We start from the raw sequence: 26642 nt of genomic DNA, 5'->3' as shown, positions 1-26642 counted from the left end.
TTACACAAGGCAGCCCTCTCCCCCCTTGCAAGACGGGTGGTAACGAGCCGTTGGGGGAAGCCCCGGTGACTATGTCGCACGGTGCCACAGGCGCAAATCTGTTCTAGAAACAAATGACTAAAGAGGGCCACACTTGTGTAGAAATTGTCCACATAAAGATGGTACCCCTTGCCAAATAAGGGTGACACCAAGTCCCAGACTGTCTTCCCACTGCTCCCCAGGTAGTCAGGGCAACCGACCGGCTCCAGGGTCTGATCTTTTCCCTCATAGACACGAAATTTGTGGGTATAGCCTGTGGCCCTTTCACAGAGCTTATACAATTTGACCCCATACCGGGCACGCTTGCTTGGGATGTATTGTTTGAAGCCAAGGCGCCCGGTAAAATGTATTAGGGACTCGTCTATGCAGATGTTTTGCTCTGGGGTATTCAAATCTGCAAATTTCTGGTTGAAATGGTCTATGAGGGGCCGAATTTTGTGGAGCCGGTCAAAAGCTGGGTGGCCTCTGGGACGGGAGGTGGTGTCGCTAAAATGCAGGAAACGCAGGATGGTCTCAAATCGTGTCCTGGACATAGCAGCAGAGAACATGGGCATGTGATGAATTGGGTTCGTGGACCAATATGACCGCAATTCATGCTTTTTAGTTAGACCCATGTTGAGGAGAAGGCCCAGAAAATTTTTTATTTCGGAAACTTGGACTGGTTTCCACCGGAAAGGCTGGGCATAAAAGCTTCCCGGGTTGGCAGTTATAAATTGTGTGGCATACCGATTTGTCCCAGGGCTGAACCGATCTGAGCCGTCTCAACCCGAACTCCAGACTGGGCGGTGAAAGGGGGAACTAATGAAGTTGGTGACTGCCAATCAGGGTTTGCCAGCACCTCAGGGATTCTAGGGGCTCTACGGGCCTGTCTGTGCGGTGGCTGCGACGGGGTAACTACTGCACGTGCCACCTTCAACTGCCCTTCTGGTACTCGCTACTTCACCATGTTGTACGGCAGTGCTGGTACTAGGTCCAGGAAGGGCTGCGGTGCTGGTGTATGCCTCACCACGTGATTCAACAGCGCCAGCCCCACTCTACGCAACCTGTGGTCTAGCGACACGGGGCCGGTTACGCGTGGTGCTATCAGGGACCTCAGCCTCCTCGTCCGAACTTTGGGTCAGAGAGCCACTGCTTTCTACAGGTTCATATTCTGACCCGCTAGATTCATCAGATGAGGGTTCCCACTCCTCATCCGACTGGGTCAGAATCCTGTAGGCCTCTTCAGAAGAATACCCCCTGTTTGACATTTGGGCAACTAAATTTAGGGGTATTCCCTGAGACTACCCAAGAAAAAAAGCAAGCCTGTCTTACAAATGGGAGGCTAGCGAAGTACCGGAGGCCGCTACGGTTGATAAAAAATATCAAAACTGATTTTTTTATCGCCGCAGCGCGTGTAAAGTGAATGTGTAGTGATCAAAAAAAAATAAAAAATTGCCACTGCGGTGGGACGGGCGTGGGTGAACGCATGTGTGGGCGACCGATCAGGCCTGATCAGGCAAACACTGCGTTTTGGGTGGAGGGCGAGCTAAGGTGACACTAATACTATTATAGATCTGACCGTGATCAGTTTTGATCACTTACAGATACTATAACAGTACAAATGCTGATTAGCGATACGCTAAACAGCGAATAAGTGACTGCGGTGCGGTGGGCTTGGCGCTAACGGATCCCTAAACTACCTAACCAAGGGGCCTAAACTATCCCTAAAACCTAACAGTCAATACCAGTGAAAAAAAAAGTGACAGTTTACACTGATCACTTTTTTCCTTTCACTAGTGATTGAAAGGGGTGATCAAAGGGTTAATTGGGGTGCAGGGGGTGATCTGGGGCTAAAGTGTACTGTTGGTGCTACTCACTGTGATCTCTGCTCCTCTGCTGGATCCAACCGACGAAAAGGACCAGCAGAGGAGCAGACAAGCCATATAACAGATCATATTTACTAATATGATCTGTTATACGGCTTGTGATTAGTTTTTTTGAAAATCGCCAGCCTGCCCAGCCAATGATCGTTGCTGGCAGGCTGGTGACGAACTTGTACTTTAACTTTTGCCGGCCCGCGATGCGCATGCGCGGGCCGGCTCTGACCGAAATCTCGCGTCTCGCGAGATGACGCACGGATGCGTCCAGGAGGAATGAATCAACCACCTTCCCGACGCATCCGTGCGTTAGGCGGTCCGGAGGTGGTTAAACAACACAATGTAACTCCAAGTCAATCACACTTCTGTGAAATCAAACTGTCCACTTAGGAAGCAACACTGAGTGACAATCAATTTCACATGCTCTTGTGCAAATGGGATAGTTAACAAGTGGAAATTATAGGCAATTAGCAAGACACCCCCAATAAAGGAGTGGTTCTGCAGGTGGTGACCACAGACCACTTCTCAGTTCCTATGCTTCCTGGCTGATGTTTTGGTCACTTTTGGTGCTTTCACTTTAGTGGTAGCATGAGACGGAGTCTACAACCCACACAAGTGGCTCAGGTAGTGCAGCTTATCCAGGATGGCACATCAATGCGAGCTGTGGCAAGAAAGTTTGCTGTGTCTGTCAGCGTAGTGTCCAGAGCATGGAGGCGCTACCAGGAGACAGGCCAGTACATCAGGAGACGTGGAGGAGGCCGTAGGAGGGCAACAACCCAGCAGCAGGACCACTACCTCCGCCTTTGTACAAGGAGGAACAGGAGGAGCACTGCCAGAGCCCTGCAAAATGACCTCCAGCAGGCCACAAATGTGCATGTGTCTGCTCAAACGGTCAGAAACAGACCCCATGAGGGTGATATGAGAGCCGACGTTCACAGGTGGGGGTTGTGCTTACAGCCCAACACCGTGCAGGACGTTTGGCATTTGCCAGAGAACACCAAGATTGGCAAATTCGCCACTGGCGCCCTGTGCTCTTCACAGATGAAAGCAGGTTCACACTGAGCACATTTGACAGATGTGACAGAGTCTGGAGACGCCGTGGAGAACGTTCTGCTGCCTGCAACATCCTCCAGCATGACCGGTTTGGCATTGGGTCAGTAATGGTGTGGGGTGGCATTTCTTTGGAGGGCCGCACAGCCCTCCATGTGCTCGCCAGAGGTAGCCTTAGACCCCTTGTGAGACCATATGCTGGTGCGGTTGGCCCTGGGTTCCTCCTAATGCAAGACAATGCTAGACCTCATGTGGCTGGAGTGTGTCAGCAGTTCCTGCAAGACGAAGGCATTGATGCTATGGACTGGCCCGCCCGTTCCCCAGACCTGAATCCAATTGAGCACATCTGGGACATCATGTCTCGCTCTATCCACCGCTCTTGCACCACAGACTGTCCAGGAGTTGGCAGATGCTTTAGTCCAGGTCTGGGAGGAGATCCCTCAGGAGACCGTCCGCCACCTCATCAGGAGCATGCACAGGCGTTGTAGGGAGGTCATACAGGCACGTGGAGGCCACACACACTACTGAGCCTCATTTTGATTTGTTTTAAGGACATTACATCAAAGTTGGATCAGCCTGTAGTGTGTTTTTCCACTTTAATTTTGAGTGTGACTCCAAATCCAGACCTCCATGGGTTGAAAAATTTGATTTCCATTTTTTTATTTTTGTGTGATTTTGTTGTCAGCACATTCAACTATGTAAAGAACAAAGTATTTCAGAAGAATATTTAATTAATTCAGATCTAGGATGTGTTATTTTTGTGTTCCCTTTATTTTTTTGAGCAGTGTATATCAAATTTGTGTTGTTCCTCTAAACAAATTGAAAAGTGAATATTAGACTGTTCAAAAAAAATAGCAGTGTTTGTATTCTTCTTTACAAACTCAAACATTCACTATATAAACTGATAAATGTTTGAAGATTTTGCTTTCCTTTGAATCACTTAACTAATATTTAGTTGTATAACTGCTGTTTCTGAGAACTGCTGTACATCTGTGTTGCATGGAGTCAACCAACTTCTGGCACCGGTGAACAGGTATTCCAGCCCAGGATGATTGGACTACATTCCACAGTTCTTCTCTATTTTGGGTCTGTTGGATTTCTATTACTCTACTACACCTGCTAGTAAATTGTCATGTGGAAATATCATTTCTACCAAAAACAGTGATTGATCAGTTCAGTGATGTCTGACTGCTATTATTTTGAACACAACTGTATAACTGCAAAACCGCACAAGGGCAAATAAGATGTAGAAACAGCACTTGCACCTCAATAACAAGAACGGTTTGCTGGAATTACAGAGCTGTATAATGGCAATTTGGATCCCCAGTCAGTGCAGCAAGTTGTATTAGGATTGTTCCTATTACCCAGGCTGTAACCTCCCCTACTGAACCGTGTTCAACATAAAAGCTGTGGAATGATTCCTCCCTATCCTTTCCCTACACCTTGAATAATCTTTACCTGAAATTGTAAATCGTTTTTTCAGTACAATGAAGTCTTTCCTAGCACTGTCCCTAGCGCCGGCTGACGTCTCTCCCTGCACTAAGCACACTGGAAAATGGCAGATGGCTGCGGCTGTTTGTAGGGCACAGGGCTGGCTGGCTGCTGATTGGCTGCATGCATGCAAAAAAACGCAAGATAAACGTATAAGAACCACATGGAAAAAAATAAAATAATAATACTTGCGTTTTCTATTTATTATTTTATTAATATGGATATTTTTGTGTCCTACAATTCTTGATACATTTAGATTTTGTATTTTGGTTTTATTTTTGCTATAGGAATTTTTATCTGTTTTTTATAAAAATATGAGCAATGATTAAGGCCACACACTTCGATCAGGAAAAGAGATCTACCATAGAGAGCGATAGTGGGATGAGGCACCAGCAGGTAAATTTACCATCCTTTATGTTTTCTTTAAAATACAGTCCCATGGCTAACTAAATCAAAAAGGTAATAAGAGATAACTGGGATATATTGGAAGGAGATAATAACCTTAGCGATGTTAGGGTAACTAGTACAATCATAGCATTTAGGAGGTGCCACTGTTATGACCGGCGTCACGCAAAGGGAGGGAAATGGGAAGGCCCTGTCCAAGGGAGAGGGAAAGATGGTGACCCCTGACTCACCTTGCGGCTGGCACCTGACTGCCCTGACGTCCCTAGACGGGTTGCTCACTTGTACGCCGATCACGTGCCTAAACCCTGGCTTTCCCTAAGATGAGCCCTATGTAGTGAACGGGGTGGTGGGATCACTAGTCCGCACCACTGACACTAAGAGGAAAACACCAAGGAGAGGACAGACAATACAGACAAACATATAATCCCAGGTGGGCGACAACAGCAGACCACCAAGGCCCAACAGGGATCCGGAGGGTAAAGTTCTGGAACAACAACCAGGGAACACAGCTACACAGCTCCAGTGGGTCAGTATAGAAGTCCAGGCAGGAAGCTCTATATCTGGCAACCAGAGAAGTAAGAGATGGGAATATAAGGAGGTTGGAATTGCTGGACAAGAAACAGCTGAGGAGGAGAAGCTACAGATCCCTGAGTGAGCCAAAAAGGATTGCAAGGCAAACCCAGAAAGCTACCATTAATAAACAGCACTGTCTTTAGACATAGAACGCGCAGCCACCCGCTGCGACTTCCTGACCCCGGGTATAACGGAGTCAGACGTGGCTCTTGACACCCTCGTGACAGCCACACGTTAAAGGACAGGTTGGTCCGTAGTCGATTCAGAGAAAATAAAGTTGGCACTTGGCTAGAAGGATGGCGACCTAAGGGAAACCGCCGTTGTGGTAATTGCTCATATTGCAGGTATAACCCTCAGTGGGAGGTCCTATCCTTTGGTGGATTACAACATAAAGTTAACACCTTAATCACATGCAAAACCAAGTTGGTAGTCTATTTAATCTCATGCATTTGTGGTAAGTTTTATATAGGGAAAACTATCAGGTGTCTTAATGAAAGATTTAGAGAGCACATAAATTCATTGAGCACAGGTAAAGGATGTCCACGCCTTATTGACCATGTAAACCACGAGCATGGAGGTAATAGCAATGTTCTGAGATTTGCTGGATTGTATCCAACCCGCCACTGGGGGGAGACAGGCACCGTGAACTCCTTAGAAGAGAAAGCAAATGGATTTTGCGCTCATGCGCAATGGGCCCTTCAGGTTTAAATGATTTTTTTTTTTTAAATAACGATTTAGGAGTGTTCTTGTAATATCCAGTGTGTCCTAGTGTAGGATTATGTTTTTAAAATGTGTGTTTTGTAACACTTCATGTAATGCCGAACTCTGTGTGATGTTACATGTAAGCGCCGTTTCACAACGCTGCTGGGGAGGTCACGCACGTCACACAGATGATGTATGGGAGCCGACATTTAAATATTGGCACCGTGCATGTTACTGGCCTGAAGAAGCGCCGAGGAGCAAAACGGCCGTTGCCGTATATCTGCACACTGCGCTGTATGTTTGTCCGCCCCGAGCCATTTATGTATCCAGCCGTGATGTACCTAGCTTCATGTACTTAGCCCTGGAGGAAATGAAGGAAGTTTGCACCGAATGGCGAGTGCCGCCTGTATATGTTTTTTTCCTTTTATATTGGCTTTATAGATCACCAGGTTGAGCTTGATTTGCTCGATGATTGCATATTGGAGTGTTTATTATACGTATAGTGTTTTTGAATAAATGTTTACACTTTTTAAATACATATGTATGTGTGTCCGTCTAGCCCCAGAGAGCAGAGTGCCCCCCTGACAGTTTCTTTATTTTTATTTTCTTGATCGACATTGGGTGTGTCGAGGGGTGTGCAACGGCCCATTATTTATTAAATTGGTGAGCCACTATTATCTTATCATGGGTGATCCCGCCTTACCAGAGTTCCTTGCTCCATGTCCTCACACGTGCAGCAGCCATTTTAGGGAAAACTGCGATTCGTTACCACGAAGCGTGAAGAAATTCCTGAAATTCGGATTGCATTCCACCTCATCAGCTTTGATTCGCCCATCTCTATCTGTGATGATCAGCAAGGACTGACTCCTGAGTAAAGAATTTCCCACATTCTGAAAAGGGTTTCTTCTCAGCGTGATTTAGTTGATGTTTAATAAGATCGGACTTCAAGATAAAACATTTCCCAAATTCAGAACATAAAAATGGCTTCTCCCCTGTATGAGTCTCATGACGTCTAACAACATTTGATTTCTAGAGAAAACTTTTCCTACATTCTAACGGCTCATGCACCCGACCGTATGTATTTTGCGGTTCGCAAATAACGGATCCACAAAAATCTGCATGACGTCCGTGTGCATTCCGTATTTTGCGGAACGGAACAGCTGGCCTCTAATAGAACAGAATTATCCTTGTCTCTAATGTGGACAATAATAGGACATGATCTATTTTTTTTTGCGGAAAGGACATACGGAAACGGAATGCACACGGAGTAACTTCCGTTTGTCTCGCTGACCCTTTGAAATGTTTCTGCATACGGTCTGCAATAAAAAATACGGAACGGACACAAAGAAAATTTGGTCGTGTGCATGAGCCCTAACCCCTTTGTGACCAAGCCTGCTGGAGCCTTCGTGATGAAGCCACATTTTGGAAATCTGCCATGTGTCACTTTAGCCAAGAATAACTAAACCCTAAGGCTGGTTTCACACGGGCGTTGCGGGAAAAGGTGCGGGTGCGTTGCGGGAACAAAACATTGTAATGCGTTTTGCACTCGCGTGAGAAAAATCACGCATGTTTGGTACCCAAACCCGAACTTCTTCACAGAAGTTCGGGCTTGGGATCGGTGTTCTGTAGATTGTATTATTTTCCCTTATAACATGGTTATAAGGGAAAATAATAGCATTCTGAATACAGAATGCATAGTAAAATAGCGCTGGAGGGGTTATAAAAAAAAATTATTATTTAACTCACCTTAATCCACTTGCTAGCGCAGCCCGGCATCTCTTCTGTCTTCATCTTAGCGGTGTACAGGAACAGGACCTGTGGTGACGTCACTCCGGTCATCACATGGTCCATCACATGATCTTTTACCATGGTGATGGATCATGTGATGACCGGAGTGACATCACCACAGGTCCTGTTCCTGCACACAGCTAAGATGAAGACAGAAGAGATGCCGGCTGCGCTAGCAAGTGGATTAAGGTGAGTTAAATAATTTATATATTTTTTTTTAACCCCTCCAGCGCTATTTTACTATGCATTCTGTATTCAGAATGCTATTATTTTTCCTTATAACCATATTATAAGGGAAAATAATAATGATCGGGTCCCCATCCCAATCGTCTCCTAGCAACCGCGCGTGAAAATCGCACCGCATCCGCACTTGCTTGCGGATGCTTGCGATTTTCACCCAGCCCCATTCACTTCTTTGGGCCTTGTGTTGTTTGTCACATATTATACTTTATTATGCCAATACAAATTGACTATATTTATTAAAAATGCTACATGTACATACCTGTATACATTGTTCAACATCTTTATCAAGAATACATTTCTATATGCTTACTTTTTTGTAGCCACACTTTAGAAAAAAAAACATTTACATTTTTGAGAAATTTAGGAGACTTTTAGACAATTTCAGCATTAATAAAAAAAAAATTGAAGTACCACACCTTTTTTTCCTGCAGCAAGCAAAGTTTACAAAGGGTTATTTTTCAGCAAAATCGGAATAGACACCCTCTAGAAATGAATTTTGAAAATCACATCCTCTGAGGTATTCATTGCAGGGTGTCATGAGCATTTTGATCCCATGTTTCACCGAGATTTTGGCCTATCCACACGGCAGGTTACGAGTATGAGATCAGTAGGGTTCTGACTCCCGCACCCCCATGTTCAGCTGTATGAAAAGGTTGCAGCACTCTAAGTGCAAAGGTCTCTTCCTAGGCCATGTGATGGCACACGCATTGGTCACAAGGCCTAGGCACAGCTCAGCCCCATTTTAGTGAATAGGCCTGTGCTGCAATATCAAGCACAGCTGCAATACAATATACATAGGAGGCTTTGGTTGTTAAGCTGTGAGGAGGCCGTTGTTTTAGTTATATCACCTCGGACTAGAGGGGCGATCACACACAGTTATGCATCTCAAATAACATTTATATTCTCTAAATTTGAACACTTCTATATCTACATACTTATTTGTTTTTCTGCTTCTTACAGCGAATACTCAACATTGAATTTTAAAGGGGTTTTCCAGCATTTTACCAGCGATTGTCAGGATAGGCCATCACTATCTGCTCAGTTGGGGTTCCAGTGTAGCTCCAGGACCTGAACTGCACAACTGTATTCATTCTGTACTGACCGGAGCTGGTTGAATAGGAAAAAGTGGTGCAATAACCGTCCCCATCCTCTACATAGGGAACAGAGATGTGTAGTTCTGGTACAAACCTCTGAGCTGAAGCTACTGCAGAACAGCTGAATGGCGGACTTCAAGGTGTCAGACCCCAGCAATCAGTTATCCATAGCTTATCCAGAGAATAGGACATCTCTTTATAATTGTTTTCAAGTATCTTGATATTGATGGCCTATCATAATCAGATTGCCTTGGGTCCAAAACTGTGCTCCCTGCTGATCAGATATTCTGCAGTAGATGTATAGATGTGTAGTGGATGGATCCGGTTATGTCGGAGCTGCTCCCATTGAAGTGATTGTGCTGTAGACAGGGGCGGTGTCCAATCGATGGAGCTGTGGAATTATGGTGCCAGAGCTACTGTAGACCATCTGATTGGACCAGAATGGTGGGGGTGTGACACCGGGCTCCCCTATCAATCCGATACTCATGGCCTATACTGACGATAGGCCATTGAGATCAAAATACTGGAAAACCCCTTAAAACCCTGACCGACCAGCGCCGTACATATACGGCTGGGACTCTAAACATGTTTCATAAAGCAGACACTCGCGGCTAAAATCCGTGGATGATGGTAATACCGATTGCGGACTTAACCCTTCAGATGCCATTGTAAAGCATGACCATGGCATCTAAAAGTGTTAAAACCTAGACGCATGCGCTTACTGGCCTTCTTCGGCTCCCCCTGGCAAGGATCAGGGAAGCCAGATGGATCGTGCGGCAGCTTCAGTCCTCCAGAATGAAATGAAGCTGCCGCACATTTGTTCCTATGGGGCCTCTGCTTGTGGCAGGGCTCCATAGGCCCACAGTAATATTTTCTAATGATAATGCATTGAGTGTATAAGAGAAGCAATCTATTGATTGCTTGTTATAGTTCCCTATGGGAACTATTAAATAGCGTAAAAAAATATAAAAATTCAAATCAACCCCTGCTCCCCAAAATGTAAAAAATAAAATAAAAAATATGTAAACCATAAAAAAAAAAACATGATTGATATTGCCACATGCGAAAACGCCCGTATGATTAAAATAGAAAAATAAATTTTTCCCATTTGACAAATGGCGAAACGGAAAAAAAAGTCAAAATGGCTGAATTTATGTTTTTTGGTCGCTTCACCTTCCCACAAAATTATTTTATAAAAAGTGATCAAAAAGTCTTACACGCCCAGAATTGTATCAATGAAAAAAAGCTCTCACACAGCTCCGTACACACAACAAAAAAAAAACAGTTAGGCCCCTTTCACACGGGCGAGTATTCCGCGCGGATGCGATGCGTGAGTTGAACGCATTGCACCCGCACTGAATACCGACCCATTCATTTCTATGGGGCTGTTCACATGAGCGGTGATTTTCACGCATCACTTGTGCGTTGCGTGAAAATCGCAGCATGCTCTATATTCTGCGTTTTTCACGCAACGCAGGCCCGATAGAAGTGAATGGGGTTGCGTGAAAATCGCAAGCATCCGCAAGCAAGTGCGGATGCGGTACGATTTTCACGCACGGTTGCTAGGAGATGATCGGGATGGAGACCCGATCCTTATTATTTTCCCTTATAACATGGTTATAAGGGAAAAAATTAGCATTCTGAATACAGAATGCATAGTAAAATAGCGCTGGAGGGGTTAAAAATAAATAAATTAATAATTAAACTCACCTTAGTCCAGTTGATCGCGTAGCCGGCATCTCCTTCTGTCTTCATCTGAGCTCTGTGCAGCAACAGGACCTGTGGTGACGTCACTCCGGTCATCACATGATCTTTTACCATGGTGATGGATCATGTGATGGATCATGTGATGACCGGAGTGACGTCACCACAGGTCCTGTTCCTGTAATGAATGCTCACCACAGGTCCTGTTCAGCAAAGGAGACAGAAGGAGATGCCGGGCTGCGCGATCAACTGGACAAAGGCGAGTTAAATTTATTTTTTTATTTTTTTAACCTCTCCAGAGCTATTTTACTGTATTCAGAATGCTATTATTTTCCCTTATAACCATGTTATAAGGGAAAATAATACAATCTACACAACCCCGATCCCAAGCCCGAACTTCTGTGAAGAAGTTCGGGTTCTGGTACCAAACATGCGCGATTTTTCTAACGCGAGTGCAAAACATCAACATTACAATCTTTTGCACTCGCGCGGAAAAATTGCGGGTGTTCCCGTAACGCACCCGCACCTTTTCCCGCAACGCCCGTCTGAAAGAGGCCTTATAGGGGTCAGAATATGGCGATGAGAAGAAAAGCTTTTATTCAAAGATTTTTTTTTTTCAGTATTAAAATGCAAGAAAATTATACAATACTATAAATATTATATTATAAAAATACTAATACTGCCAGCAGCACAAAATACATCCCCCAAAACTTCCACTTGCCGACCGCGAGGAGGGCCCAGGTAGCCCCCTTGGGCATCGCCCACCAGCAAATTTCCCTATAAGTTCTATGGCTAATCCGCCCTGTGGTACATATGTGGTATCAACGTAATCGTACTGACTATAAGAATGAAATAACAGGTCAGTTTTACCATATAGGGAATGCCATAAAAACAAAACCCATGTTGTGGACTTGTTTTTTCCAATTTCACCCCATTTGGATTTTTTTCCGAGGTCCCCACTACGTTATATAAAATATTAAATGGTAGAACTAGGAAGTGCAATTAATCTTATAAAAAAAAAATATACAAGCCCTCATACGACTATGGGAATAGAGAAATAAAAAAGTGAAAAACTAGAAACACAAAAATGAAAAACCCTCCTGGGCTAAAAGAGTTAATGACATAAACGTGGTGGTTTAATAATCCAAACTTAAATTATTTTTTTTGTTCAACCCACCTGATTTTTACAACGTATTTTTTACATGCCACATAGGGCTCTTTATTAATATGTTTTTAGAGATTTTTTTTGTTTTATTTGGGGAAGAAAGTCATTTTATTTCAAACTCAAGCTCCTTATTCTTTAACCTGTTCGCTAACAGCGCCATACATGTAAAAAAATAAAATTAAGAATTAATAAAGTTTACATTTATTTTTACACTATTTAGACATAAAAACCTATACAAATAGGGTATTGTTGTAATCGTAATGACTGAGAGAATGAAGTGCATGGGTCAGTTTTGTAGTAAACAAAATGCCAGGGGAACAAAACCTATAAAACGGTGGAGGAATTGCATTTTTTTCCCAATTCCACCCCATTTGGAATTTTTTTACCGCTTACTACAATTTATGCCATAATTAATGGTTGCATTAGAAAATACTACCCCGTCCCACAATAAATAGTCCTTTATACAGCTATGTGACCGGAAATATAAAAAAGTTATGGCTCAAGGAAAATAGGGAAGAAAAATAAAAATGAAAAAACCTTCTGTATCCTAAGGGTTAAATATGCAAATTGACACCAGAAGAAATGGTTAAAATTGGTTCCCTGTTTTGGTAATTTTGATAGTTTTGTTTGTTTCATGTGAAAGGAGCAACTATGCCAACCGTTTCGGCAGGTGTGGGCTGTTTTTTCTATTTTATTCTCACTTGTATTTTATTATATATTTTGATACTTTAAAAATATATTTTGGCAGGTGGGACATTTACATATCACTGTAACTGGGCCATCCAAATGTGAAGCTTGTGCACCAAAACAGCCTCTGCCGCGCAAGGTAGAAACCACTATGTGCACAAAACAAGCAATCACCTACAGAATATATTAAGAAACAGTGTCAGGCTGTACAGATTAAGATCATGTGAGATGAGTGAACCACATGACTTCTACAAATACAGGGGTGGCGGGGACCCAACTTCTTGGATTTATCTACAGGTACATTTTGGTCAGGGTGTACAGATTAAAATGATATTCCTTTAGGAAGGCGAGTAATGGCTTCTATGTAATGAGGCAATCCTAGCCTGGGTCACTTGTTGGGAGAACTTGCACATTACTGATGAAATGTGCCCAGTAAGACCAGAGCTGACGGTTTCCTGACAAGCCCATATTTGATGTAATGCCCATTTCTTTTTAATGTTACAAATACTTATAGGGGTAGAACATACCGGGGCTGGAATAGGGGGATCGTTATCTTTTTATATCAGGCCCTGGTTTTGTGCTTCACCAGATATGGTAGAAAGATACACTAATCCCATAGATTTACAATGTGTCACTCAGACAGGCTTACTCTTACTAGTGGTGGCCCCTCTCTCTATTACTACCCAAGTGCTGTCCTCATGCTCTGTGGAAAGCGTGCAGACATCCTGTCATTTCACTTGACTGCAAGTAACTAGCCATTTACAAGTGTGAATGACGTCTCTTTTTCCATATGTCTGGACACCAGCTCTTATGGGAATCCAGCTCTATTTTATGGACATTCCCATAGGCCTCTGTATTTGCAGTTTTACAGGAATGAAGGGTCCCCATACTGATCACAGGCTGGGTGGTGCCTTTGGGAATCTGTATTTTATTTATTTTTTTCCTCTCACCAAACATTTTTTTTAGAGGAGATTTTTAAAGAAAAACTTACTTTCACTTTTAACTGGATCTCTCCTTTGATCACCAGCATTCATTCAATACAGGAGGCCATGACTTGTTGGGGAGCTCTCACAGTGTTTGGGCAGCTCTCAAATCTCCAAGGCCTCAGCTACCTCTGGTAGCTGAAAGCAAGGTGATGTTTTATCGCACTGAAAGGGCTCTTGCACACGAGCGTGTGCACCCCATGCTGCAGACTACAAATGGTGATCCGCAGTGCACAGCCACCGGAAAAGTGCACGCCATTTTTAGATGCAGACCCATTCACTTCAACGGGTCCAGGATCAGCAAGATCCATTCTGTCCCACAAAAAATAGAACATGTTTTCTTTTTTGCGGTGTGGATGCATAGACTGAAATCCCGCTGAAGCGCTTCAATCTTGCGGAATGCAGACACATTCAACTCAATGGGTCAGCGTCTGTGATATGGAGTGCACACGGTTGGTGCCTGTATATTGAAGACCTGCTGTTTCTGGTTCACAATACGGGCATATCAGCCATACTACCATGTGCATGAGCCCTAAAAAAACGCATGTGATGGAATAAAGCCAATTAGTGACCACCATAAAAACACATAGGGGAGGTCACTAACGGGCTAAACAAGAAGATGGCTTCTCTCCTCTGTGAATTCTCTGATGTTTAACAAGAACTGATTTCTTATGAAAACATTTCCCACATTCTAAACATGAAAATGGCTTCTCCCCTGTGTGAATTCTCAGATGTGTGACAAGTTCTGATTTACATCTAAAACATTTTCCACATTCTAAACATACAACTGGCTTCTCCTCTGTTTCAGTTTTCTGATGTTTAAATAGAGATGATTTATGGGTAAAATATTTCTCACATTCTGAACGTGAAAATAGCTTCTCCCCTCTGTGAATTCTCTGATGTCTAACAAGATGTGATTTACAATGAAAACATTTTCCACATTCTGAACATGAAAATGGCTTCTCCCCTGTGTGAATTCTCTGATGTGTGACAAGTTCTGATTTACATCTAAAACATTTTCTACATTCTAAACATGCAAATGGATTCTCCCCTGTGTGAGTTTTCTGATGTTTCAAAAGAGATGATTTATGGGTAAAATATGTTTCACATTCTGAACATGAAAATGGCTTCTCCTCTGTGTGAATTCTTTGATGTGTGACAAGTTCTGATTTCTGATGAAAACATTTCCCACATTCTGAACATGAAAATTTCTTCTCCACTGTGTGTATTCTTTGATGTGTGGCAAGTTCTGATTTCTGATGAAAAAGTTTCCCACATTCTGAACATGTGAATGGCTTCTGTCCCTTGTACACTCTCTGATGTAGAACAAAAGAGGATTTACTGTAAAAGCATTTTCCACATTCTGAACATGAAAATGGCTTCTCCCCTGTGTGAATTCTCTGATGTATAACAAGAGCTGATTTCTGCGTAAAACATTTCCCACATTCTGAACATGGAAATGGCTTCTCCCCTGTGTGAATTCTCTGATGTGTGACAAGTTCTGATTTACAACTAAAACATTTTCTACATTCTGAACATGAATATGGCTTCTCCCCTGTGTGAATTCTCTGATGTATAACAAGAGCCCATTTCTGCTTAAAACATTTTCCACATTCTGAACATAAAAATGGCTTCTCTCCTGTGTGAATTCTCTGATGTTTAAATAGAGATGATTTACGGGTAAAACATTTTCCACATTCTGAACATGAAAATGGCTTCTCCCCTGTGTGAATTCTCTGATGTCTAACAATAGTTGATTTATATCTAAAACATTTTCCACATTCTGAACATGAAAATGGCTTCCCTCTTACGTGAGCTGTTTGATGTTGAACACCTCTTCTAAAACTTTTATTCTGTGCTACAGTCTGTGATGAATCAGAAGATCGGACCTGTTTAAAAGGATCAAGTGATACATTTTTTCTGTGATTGGATGAAGGTATATCTTGGATGTTGGCATGCTCTTCATCTCGTGTGATACCGCGATCATCTACTTCAAAATCTGAAGATACCAGATGTTTCTCTGAGATCTCAATACAGCCATCTGCCAAGAATAAAACACATTTTGATGAATAATATATCATAAAATTCTATTGAAATTTTATAACATTTCTGCATAAAAAAAAAAAAATCCACTGAAATTACAAGGCATGGTGCAAAACTTCAAGTATCAATTGACTATAACAGTGGTGGCCAAACAGATCACAATCTAATAGTAGACCGAGGGGTATAACCAGGAATGGTCGGCCTCCACATTCAGCAACTTCCCTGCAACCCCCACCCAATTAGTCATTTAAAATATATACAAATTACACACTTATTAGCGCTGAACATGAGACGATGAATGTCACCTTAGTTACCCACACAAAAGTCATCTCCCCTTTCACAGTGAACTTCCCCCTTAGTGCCCTCTTTACAGTACTGATGCTCAAAAAGTGTCCCCACTCAGTAGAATGTCCCCTTCATGTCTCCAAACAGTATGTATGCCCCCTTACAATAATGCAGTCCCATAGTGGCCCAACAAATAAGTTATGCTCCCCTTGTGCTCCCCTGCAATAGTGCTGACCCTCAGTGTCCCCCTTATAGTAGTAGGGCTCCTGTACCATGAATAAAATTAAATAGTAATACTCAGCACATCATGCTCTTCCCAGCAGAAAACATGATCTGATGATGTCATCTCTCCTGCTAAGCTGAGGAGAGTGCACAGGCCGTGGGATCATCTCTGGTCTGTGCGCTCTTCCACTCCCAGCAGGTGCAATGACATCACAGTATCACACCTGATGCTGGGGAGAGTGCAGGTCGGGGAATGAGACCTGGGCTATAATGGATGACCGATAAAGGAGTTGGACGTGGAGAAAGGAAGGTGAGAAAAAGGGCCAGCAGGAAGCACAGTAAGCTGTCACTGACCATTGGGGAGCTCCTCAACATGATTTTTTTTCCTCAAGCTATAATTACTATTGATAATATGCAAAGTTAGTCATCTGGGTCAGGAGATCTTGGGGTCTTTATTCACCGTCAGGTAGGAAATATCTGGTGTTCAGTGGTGAGACTTTTTTGTATTACCTCTTAAGGCTACATGCACATGACACAATGTCAGTTTTTCATGGCCATTTTTCAACAATTTTTGTATCCCATTCCAGGCTGTTTAGACATTTTGCATCTATTTTTAATGGCTGTTAAAAATGTCAATTTTTTTTTATTGGCTTTTATCTATTTCATTACCAACCCCTGAAGTGTACATAATGTCCCCCAGAGAAGACTCCAGCAGTAATAATGTTTAGGATTTTATTTTTAAGGCAGAAATATGCAGGCTCTTCTCCTGATGGTGAAGGACCTGTATAGACATGAGCAAAGTTTAAAAAAAATTTGATTTGGCTCCTTAGCTGATCTTGGACAAGAAATTCTATTTGTCACAAATTACTTTGTCGCAAAATCGCTTTCCATTGTATGGAGTGGGCGCAATGATGAGGAACGGCAATCATGTCACCTCCCGTCATTTAATTTCTCAGAGGTTGCGTTCAATGCAGATTGCAGCCTCTGTGCCTCACATTAAGCCTTTCAAGGGTTAGCCAGGAGTTTAAAAAAATACTCACCTCTTCCACTTGCTCGTGGAGAGGCCGTCCGCTCTTGTCTTGTAGTCCTCATGCTCAGAGGTCCCTCTCCACCTCTCCGCCAACAACTGGATAAGGTTTTTTTTTTCAGCCACCATTTTAGGAAAAATTGATTTAGTTGACGCGAAGCACAAGGTAATTTGGCTTTGCAACAAATTTAATTTTTCCTGAAATTCGGATCAAAGTCCACTTTGGATACTTCGATTCACACAACACTAAACCTGCACTGCCAGTGCGGTGACGCCACCATGTGTTCCTAGCGGTAATGCTGGGAGTACATGGTGAAGTCATCGTGTTGGTAGCACAGGTCATTCAGCATCAAGAGAGGAACAACTGCCTTTGTGCGTGCAAGTGGATAAGGCCAATGTCTACTAGAGTACCCTTTTTAAATGGCCATTAAATGAATGCACTCCTGTCTAATGTCCATTAAAATGGTCCCATTGATTTAAATGGGGTCCATCTGGCATTTAAAACGGTCAAAAATAGGACATGTCCTATTTTTCACAACCACTACTCACTGACTTCAATTCATTTTAAAAGTGGCTGTCCTTAGCCTGCAGCTCTTCCCGATTACACAAATAACATATAGCGCCAAAGAATAATCAAGTGATATGAACATCATAATCGTTACTGCAGCTAGGACAATGTGCACACCGTGGTCTTTCCAAATCTCAGTCCTGTCACTCTCAAGTAAACAATCTGCATGTAGCACACCATAAAATCTTCCTTTTTTTCATGGATTTAGGCAATTCTGTGCTGAGCTGTGAATGAGGGTGATTGTCACACCCAATGTTTGCCAGGAAAATGATAGTAGGGAGTCAGGGAGAGTCTGAAATCAATCAAGGTTTTTGCCAGGGAGAGTGAAGGGAAAGACTAGGAATTCCAAAGAAGTTGTGTAGAATAGGGAGAAGCAATGAAGCTGAGAGACAAGGAGAGAGAAGACCTGTGGGTGACTGTGCCTGCTATCAGAAGTGCAGGTGCTGCAGTGCAGACCTCAAAAGCAGCTACCTGCAAGCAAATATTTTCATTTCTTTCAGCGATTTTCCCAGAAACCCCAAAGAAGGCTTTCAGTGGAGTCCTCCTAGTCCATTCTTAGATGGATGGCTTCCCTTTGTCTAAGAAGTAGAAAAAAAAACAAGAAAAAAAAAACACCACGCTCTACAGCAGACAGTCTAAAGTCTCCCTGTTGACGAATCGTATGAGAGCAGTCAGGGTTTGTACTGCCCTAAGGAGGTGGCTGCAGACCCCAGGCATAGCCATGTGAGTGGTGGTACAAGTGGCCCCCGTAGCCATGGTATTGGTGTTGAGGGCAGTGACAGTGGCAGTCAAGGCAGAGCAAGGCAAGGGTGGCAGAGAACCCACTATGATATCCCAAAATCTAATAGAAGCGAAAAGGAAGGTGAGGACTCTGATGACGATTGTGTGATAGACAGAACCTGGGAGCAGGACCCAGGTGCTGAGAAGGTGGCAACATCAGAGGAGGAGAGGCCACGTACCTTCCAAATAACATCCATGGCCACGTCTGCTTCGTATTTTGGTAATGCCACTGAAGCTGTGGATGGGTTAGGCCCAAAACTAAATTTTTCTTAATGCTGCCGGAAGACAAAAGCACAGCCTTGTGCAAGAGCAAAATATGACGTGGGCAGGCAAACTCAAACATAGGCACCACGGCTTTATCAAACCGCATGATGCGGTATCACCGCATCCCGTGGGCAAACAGATGTGGAAGCCAGCCACTGCAGCAGAAGTTCCCTCCTTCTCCCGATCCCCTTTGTGCCAGCCAGGCCGAATCCACAAGCAGTATTCTATCTTTCACATCCTCATCATGCCTTTCCCCTTCTCTCAATCGGACTCCTCCTCCTCCGCTCCATCGTCAGCATTCAATAACATAATGCATGGCTAGGAAACCACTCTATGCATCCAGCAATCCTATGATGAGCATGCTCAATTCCCACCTGGCCAAGTTGCTGGTGGTCCTGTTGCTTCCATACCATTTAGTCGAGTCTGCTGCCTTTAGAGAGCTAATGGCGAGTGCTCAGCATTGCTGGAAGATTCCTAACCTGCATTATTTCTCCCAAAAAGCCATCCTTGTTAGTACTCAAGTGGCAGACAACATGGGCCACTACCTACGATTCTCGCTGTGCGGCAAAGTTCACACCATGGTACAGTCCCTGCCCATAAGAAAAGTCCCTCTTATGGGCAGGGACTGTACATGTGTTTCACGGCACACTGGGCCGATGTTTTTTCTGGAAGCAGTGAGGCAGCACACTGGCAACAAGGCTAGGTCCTTTTGACCCCCCCATGATTGTGTTGGCCTGGCTCATACACCAGGCATTTAGCTGTCGCCTCCTCTTCCTCCGTGGACACTTTCCTGTCCCCATCAACAGCTGGGTGCAAGGTCGCTCGCCCTACCCCTCCTTCCGATCACATGCATCAGGTCAAACGTTGCCACGCCATGTTAAATCTCATCGGCCTGGGAGAGAGTAACAACACTGGCGAGCAGTTGCTCAAGTACATCAAGCAGCAAACATCCCACTGGCTGTCACCCTGCTGACTCCAACTGGACAAGGTGGTCAGCGACAATGGGCGATCGTGGCCTCCCGGAATCTGGGTGAAATAACACATGCTCTCTGCATGGCGCAGGTCATCAACTTAGTGGTGCAGCACTTTGAAATAAGTACAGTGGCTAGCACATGGTGCTGGTTAAGTCCAGGAGACTGTCCCAGCACTTCAGTCACTCTTACATGGTGAGCAACGCTTTTCTGGACCTGCAGCGACAGAAAGGCTGAGCCAGAAAGAAGCGGTTTGTCAGGCACGCTTTTCCAGAATGACCACCTATATGCTCGCTTGCTTATGCAGTGACGGGTGTATTGTGGACATCAAGCAGTCTGATGATTACTGGATAGCCATGCTTTTAGACCCCCTATACCAAGGCAAAATAGGGGAATATTTTCCTCTGGCAGAAAGAAAAGACAAATTACGTTACTACCAGGAAACACTGTGTACGCAGCTTGCGGCAGCTTAAGGAAAGCAGACGCCTGCTGCCAGTGTGTCTCAAAGGGAGGCCTCCCTGCTGAATCACCGCCTTCCCCCAGCCATGAGAAGCAGAAGCCGCAGCAGCAGTCATTTCTGTCTCTTCAACATGATGGAGCAGTTTTTCCATGTGCCACGCCAGACTGAGACCAGTCAGCAAGCTCAACCCCCACATTTAGGCATAACTAAACTATGGCCAGTCTCTGACTACATGGATTTCTTGACAGGCAGACTCGAAAAGTGGCCCGAACTGGCAAAGCTAGGTCTCTCTCTCTCTCCTTTCTTGCCCTGCCTCCAGTGTCATCTCGGAGAGGGTTGTCCTCCGCTAGTGTCCAAAACATCACTTTTGGCAAAATGAACCAAGCCTGGATTCAGGAGGATTTTCATACTCCTCCGGCTCAGCTGATTACGATGTATAGCCCTTGTCTGCCCCGCCTTGCCACTCTTGCTGTTGTGTATGGCTAGTTCATGCTGCGGCCTGCATCATGCCACATATGCCACTTTCCAACCATCACGTTCTGTACGGCTGCTGCTGCATCATGCATCATGCCTCTTGCCAACCATCACGTTCCTTCAAAATACTGTGTTTATGAACCAAACTTTTTCATAAATTCGGTAAACCGGACCCAAAACTAATTTTGACTGGTTTGCTCATCTCTAATACACACCATCCAAAGATAATGAAAAGTGTTTTGCTAGAGATGAACAAATTTCTTGAAATTCTTTTCTGGTATAATTCTGATGAATCAGTCAAAAGAGTCAATTAGGGAACAAACTCAACCAGAATCAAATGTGTTCCAATTGGGCTGGTAATCTGTAATCTGGATTTAGTTATTGGCATCAGCTGGAGGTGTGTGAAAACCTTCATGGGAGGAACTTTGGCTTCACGATACTAGTACCTAGTGTATGCTGGAAAGGATAAACGACATCAAGTTACTATACAATCAGCTGATTCATTTGTTGGAACCGACACTTACCATTCGAAATCCCCGCTTAGCCGGCAAGCCGGGAAAGAGAGACACTCAATTGGCTGATCTCCACCACGTGATTGATTGGAGGAGGAGTCTGTAACACGAGGGACGCCGAATTCCAACGGAAAATACGATCGCTCACACAAGAATAGAGGTGATACTCAACAAAAATAAGGTTGAGAACTATTCCATTGACTACAATATTGGATGGACTATATAATGAAAGGCACTGAATAGTATGAGGAGTTATGTGCAATAGAGACGATTACTCTTACCGGTAATTGAATTTTCCAATAGCCTCCACAACGGCACTCCAGGAGGGTCTCCCCGCCTCCCCAGGACAGGAAACAACGTAGAAGCTCAATCTTAAAAGGCCCCCTCCCCTTACCTGCTTCAGTTAGAGATATAGGACTCGGTTAGTTAGTTTGTGCTGTTCCAGCCTTTATTCTTGTATTCATTCTACAATTGTTTGTATTTGCATTATATTATCCTTTACTATGTTGTATAACGCTGCCACCCTGTGGTTATTCTTATAATACCATTTATAGTGTGTTATGTAATTTCCATTGCATTGCTCTCCTCCCTCTTTTGTGACATCACATCCTCTGTAAGGTCCTTCGTACTTCCTCTTTGTCGCAGACCTTCAACCTGGTGAGAGCTATTCTTTTTGACCTCTAATATCCTCCCAGCATACCCTCATTTCCCTGCATTTGTTTTCAAGGCAAATCAATAAATGATCAAAGCTTCACCATTGTATTCTCCTCACTGGATCATCACATGCAACTGGTGCCTATATCTGGAGATATTAGTGAGTTCAGCTATCTACCATTGCTTGTACAGGGGCTATCATTCACAACCAATCAGGGGATAATCTCTAACGTACATCTGTGGCAGAATAGTCAAAAAGAAGCTTAAATCTACAGTCTTGCATGTCTACACACAGTCTGCCAGCGAGCTTAGAGCTGTACGCCATCTTACACGCACGTGGCTTCATAACCACAGTGCACAAGCTGGAATACCCTCTTAAAGAGACAGTACCGCTTAATTAGGAATAACATGTCCACAAGAAGCTTAGTGGATCTCTCAGTAACTGAACATACAGAAAGTCACCCTGCTCCCAAAAACTCAGATATGCAGGAAGCAGAGTCCATGTTAACTGAAGAACAAGCAGTACGATCTAAACGTGTTATCAAGCCAACACAAAAGATTAGAGAGAACTTTGAGACGACCAAAGAAGAGTTCAGTGACAATTTAAACGATTTATGGCAGAGAACTGAACACTATATAGCAGCTCTTTTACGATATAACAACGACCCAACAAAGTTAACCACAACGTTGAATCGCTTAACTAACTCCTATGTCCACTATCAACGACTCTCTGCTAAGTACATCACTTTCCTGAGCGACTCTGATTTTGACGAAGCCTCAGAGGAGCTGAGTGAGAGAAAGAATCTCCTTGAAGAGAAGGATGCCCTAATACAAGATGCTAAGAGCAAGGCAGAACTCCGCATCGCACATTTACAGGAGGCGAGATCTATTCGATCAACTTCAAGTAAACATACCCTTTCATCTTCCAAAACCTCTCGTTCCGGAAGGTCAGCCTTGCATGACAAGCTTATAGAAGTCCGGGCAGAAGCAGAGGAAGCTAGCGTAAGAAGTTCCTTTGCTAAGAAGGAGGCGGAGAAGAAAGCAGAAATGGAGGCTAAGAAAGCAGAAATGGAGGCTAAGAAAGCAGAAATGGAGGCTAAGATAGCAGAAATGGAGGCTGAGACAGAAGCCCAGCTAAAGATCCTCCAGACAGAAAGGGAAGAAGCAGCTACCTTAGCTAAACTAAAAGGTCCTCGAGCAAGCATTAGGCCAAGGTACCGGCCCAGACTGTTTCGTTTCAGGAGAAGAGGAAGACCCAGCCGACCGCACTGCCAGGTATGTGCTAAGGCAACCATCGCCTACTCCTCCTGCTAAATCGCATGCACTTCTAGCTCACCAACTGGGAGAACCCACAGAGTACCAGAAATCATCACAGCCCAGTAATCAGGTAATATCTAGCACCAAGCGGGCTGATCATCCAGAGACTAAACCGCAGCTTAATCCTTATGCCACATCATTCCATCCTGATCAATCTCAACCTTATCTGCCAGAGCCCCTACATGCTCTAGAGACTCCACGATGCAATACCGCAATATGGAATGGGAGATCAGACATGTCAGACTTTGCCAGATACATGATGCGCAGGGAGCTGATTAACATTAGTCTCTCAAGGTTTGATGACCGTGCCGAAAACTACAGGGCCTGGAAATCGACCTTTAAAGCAGTAATGGGTGACATAAACCTCACTGCCATGGAGGAACTTGACTTGCTCATCAAATGGTTAGGCCCAGAATCTGCAGAACGCATAAAGACATTAAGAGTGGTTCATGCAGGCCACTCAGAGGAAGGTCTCGCTGCAGCATGGGAGAGACTTGAACAGACCTATGGCAGTCCAGAAGCTATAGAAAGTGCCTTATTCAGGAGACTTCAAGCCTTCCCAAGGATAACTGGCAAAGACAATCGCAAACTCCAGGATCTGAGCGACCTACTAAAAGAACTTGAATTGGCAAAAATGGACCCACGTCTGCCAGGACTGAGTTACCTTGATACCGCACATGGCGTCAATCCAATAGTGTCGAAACTACCACATGGCATGCAAGAGAAATGGGCAGACCAGGGCTCCAGATACAAGAGAGAACACAATGTGTCCTTTCCCTCTTTCTCTTATTTTACCAGATTCATCAGTGACCAAGCTCGAAAGAAGAATGACCCCAGCTTTGACTTCACTGAATCCACTCTACCTGCTTCATCCTCATGTTCAAGGTATGACAACACCACAAATAAACGTAGAGACTTAAGGGGGACAGTATCCGTTAGGAAAACCAATGTTCCAATCATTTCAACCTGCACTACTAGGAAGGAATACCCTGTCCTCAAAGAAAAGGACCCTAACCGCATGTGCCCCATCCATAAAAGACCTCATCCTTTAAAGGAGTGTCGTGGGCTCAGGGCAAAGACCTTGCAAGAACGCAGAGAGATACTCAAAGAGCTTGGAGTGTGTTACAAGTGTTGTGCCTTATCTAATCATATGGCGAAAGACTAAGGTTATTATCAAGTGTGCAGAATGCAACAGTGACAAGCACGTTACAGCAATGCATCCTACCTTGCCTTCAGACAACGCACCATCTCAAGCTGCAACCAATGCCGTCACACTTCATGGCGGGGAGCCACCGGCTCAAGAATTAGCTACAACTACTATTTCCTCTTCCTGTATGGCGATATGTGGCAAGGAGGCTGATTCTAAGTGCTGTGCAAAGGTGTGTTTGGTCAACGTCTACCCAGAAGGGCAATCTGAAAGAGCCATCAGAATGTACGCAATTATTGATGAACAAAGCAATAGGTCTCTGGCAAAACCTAAATTCTTTGAGATTTTTGGCATAGCAGGAGAAGCAACACCATATACACTCAACACTTGTTCTGGTCGTGTAGAGACTTATGGCAGAAGAGCCACTGGATACCTTATCTCCTCCATAAAAGGGAACGTTCATATACCCTTGCCAACGTTAATTGAATGCGACCAAATACCAGATGAAAGAGATGAAATTCCTACTCCAGAAGCTGCATATCATCATTCCCACTTGAAACATCTAGCTAGTGAGATCCTCCCTATGGACATGAATGCTGACATCCTACTTCTGCTCGGGAGAGACATTCTGAGGGTCCACAAGGTGCGTCAACAATGCAACGGTCCTGATAATGCCCCATATGCACAGAGACTCGATTTAGGCTGGGTAATCGTGGGCGATGTATGTATAAATAAGAGCCACAAACCATCTCAAGTGAACTCCTTCAAAACCTTTGTGCTCAACAATGGTCGCACATCTCATTTTAAGCCATGTGTTCATCATTATGAGGTGAAGGAAAGGCTTTCTAACCTCTTAAAGACACCAGACATCATTCCTACCAGTTATGACAACTTAGGAAAAACTGTGTTTTGTACAACACCAGACGACGATAAACTGGCCTTGTCCATGGATGACAAAGAGTTTATTAAAATAATGGACGATGAATTCTTCAAAGATGCATCTAACCACTGGGTTGCACCTTTACCTTTCCGTGCTGTAAGAGCCAGACTTCCTGACAATCGGGAACAAGCACTCTCCAGATTCATCTCCTTGCAACGTACGTTAAAAAACAAACCAGAAATGAAAAGTCATTTTGTGGCCTTCATGGAAAAAATATTTCGCAATGATCATGCAGAGCTGGCTCCACCCTTACAAGAGCATGAAGAATGCTGGTACCTTCCATCCTTTGGGGTATATCACCCACGGAAGCCAAACCAAATAAGAGTGGTATTCGATTCAAGTGCCAAACATAACGGCGTATCTCTGAACGACGTCCTTCTCACCGGTCCAAACCTGACCAATAATCTGGTGGGAGTGCTCATGAGATTCAGAAAGGAGCCAGTTGCCATTACTGCTGACATTGAACAAATGTTCCATTGCTTTATCGTGCGGCAAGATCATAGAAACTACCTCAGGTTTCTTTGGCATAGAGACAATGACACCAGCAAAGAAATGGTTGAATGCCGCATGAAGGTGCACGTGTTTGGTAACAGTCCTTCACCTGCTGTTGCTACATATGGCCTACGTAGGGCTGCCTTAGATGGTGAGTCAGAATTTGGGGAACATGCCAGAAACTTTGTCGTCAGAGACTTCTATGTGGACGACGCACTCAAATCCTTCCCTACAGCGGAGGAGGCCATAGATCTGCTCAAAAGGACACAAGGTATGCTTTCAAAGTCTCGTCTAAGGTTACATAAGATAGCCTCTAACTGTGCTGCCGTAATGAAAGCCTTCCAGCCCAGCGATCATGCCACAGAATTCAGAGATTTGAATCTAGGGATAGACAATCCACCAGTACAGAGAAGTCTGGGCCTGAGGTGGGACTTAGCAAATGACTCCCTTGGATTTCAAGTTAACTGTGCAGATAAACCATTTACTAAACGGGGAGTTCTCTCAGTGGCGAACAGCCTATATGATCCCCTGGGATTTGTGGCACCTTTGACTGTACAAGGCAAATTCCTGTTAAGACAGTTCTCAGAGTCTGTATCTGACTGGGATGCTCCACTGCCCTCTGAAAAAACAACAAAAGTGGGAGTTGTGGAAGGAATGCTTGCATGCATTAGACAGTATTCACATACCAAGGTGTTACACTCCAACA

General features: G+C 44.0%; 2 protein-coding genes across 3 annotated transcripts in view; both read right to left on the bottom strand.

The window, feature by feature from the left end:
- LOC121003535 (gastrula zinc finger protein XlCGF26.1-like) overlaps positions 1-26642 on the bottom strand; it is a 1829815-nt gene that overhangs the window by 822225 nt on the left and 980948 nt on the right. The window lies entirely within an intron of this gene.
- Positions 14176-17422, bottom strand: LOC121004256 (zinc finger protein OZF-like). The gene is made up of 2 exons (XM_040436418.1): positions 17371-17422; positions 14176-15821 (listed from the first exon to the last, which is right to left on the bottom strand). The coding sequence occupies exons 1-2, from the start codon at positions 17420-17422 to the stop codon at positions 14380-14382; spliced, it is 1494 nt and encodes a 497-aa protein (XP_040292352.1). The 3' UTR covers positions 14176-14379.

The sequence above is a fragment of the Bufo bufo genome, chromosome 6 (assembly GCF_905171765.1).
Source record: "Bufo bufo chromosome 6, aBufBuf1.1, whole genome shotgun sequence".
NCBI lineage: Eukaryota > Metazoa > Chordata > Amphibia > Anura > Bufonidae > Bufo > Bufo bufo.
Note: the sequence above shows the minus strand (reverse complement) of the source record. Positions and strands in the feature narration are given on the sequence as shown.

Excerpts from the sequence above, each read along its gene's own strand:
- LOC121004256 (XM_040436418.1), bottom strand. The coding sequence starts at position 17,422 with ATGAGGACTACAAGACAAGAGCGGACGGCCTCTCCACGAGCAAGTGGA. Across the intron at positions 15,822-17,370 it reads TCCACGAGCAAGTGGAAGAG|ATGGCTGTATTGAGATCTCA; the intron begins GTGAGTATTTTT and ends TATTCTTGGCAG.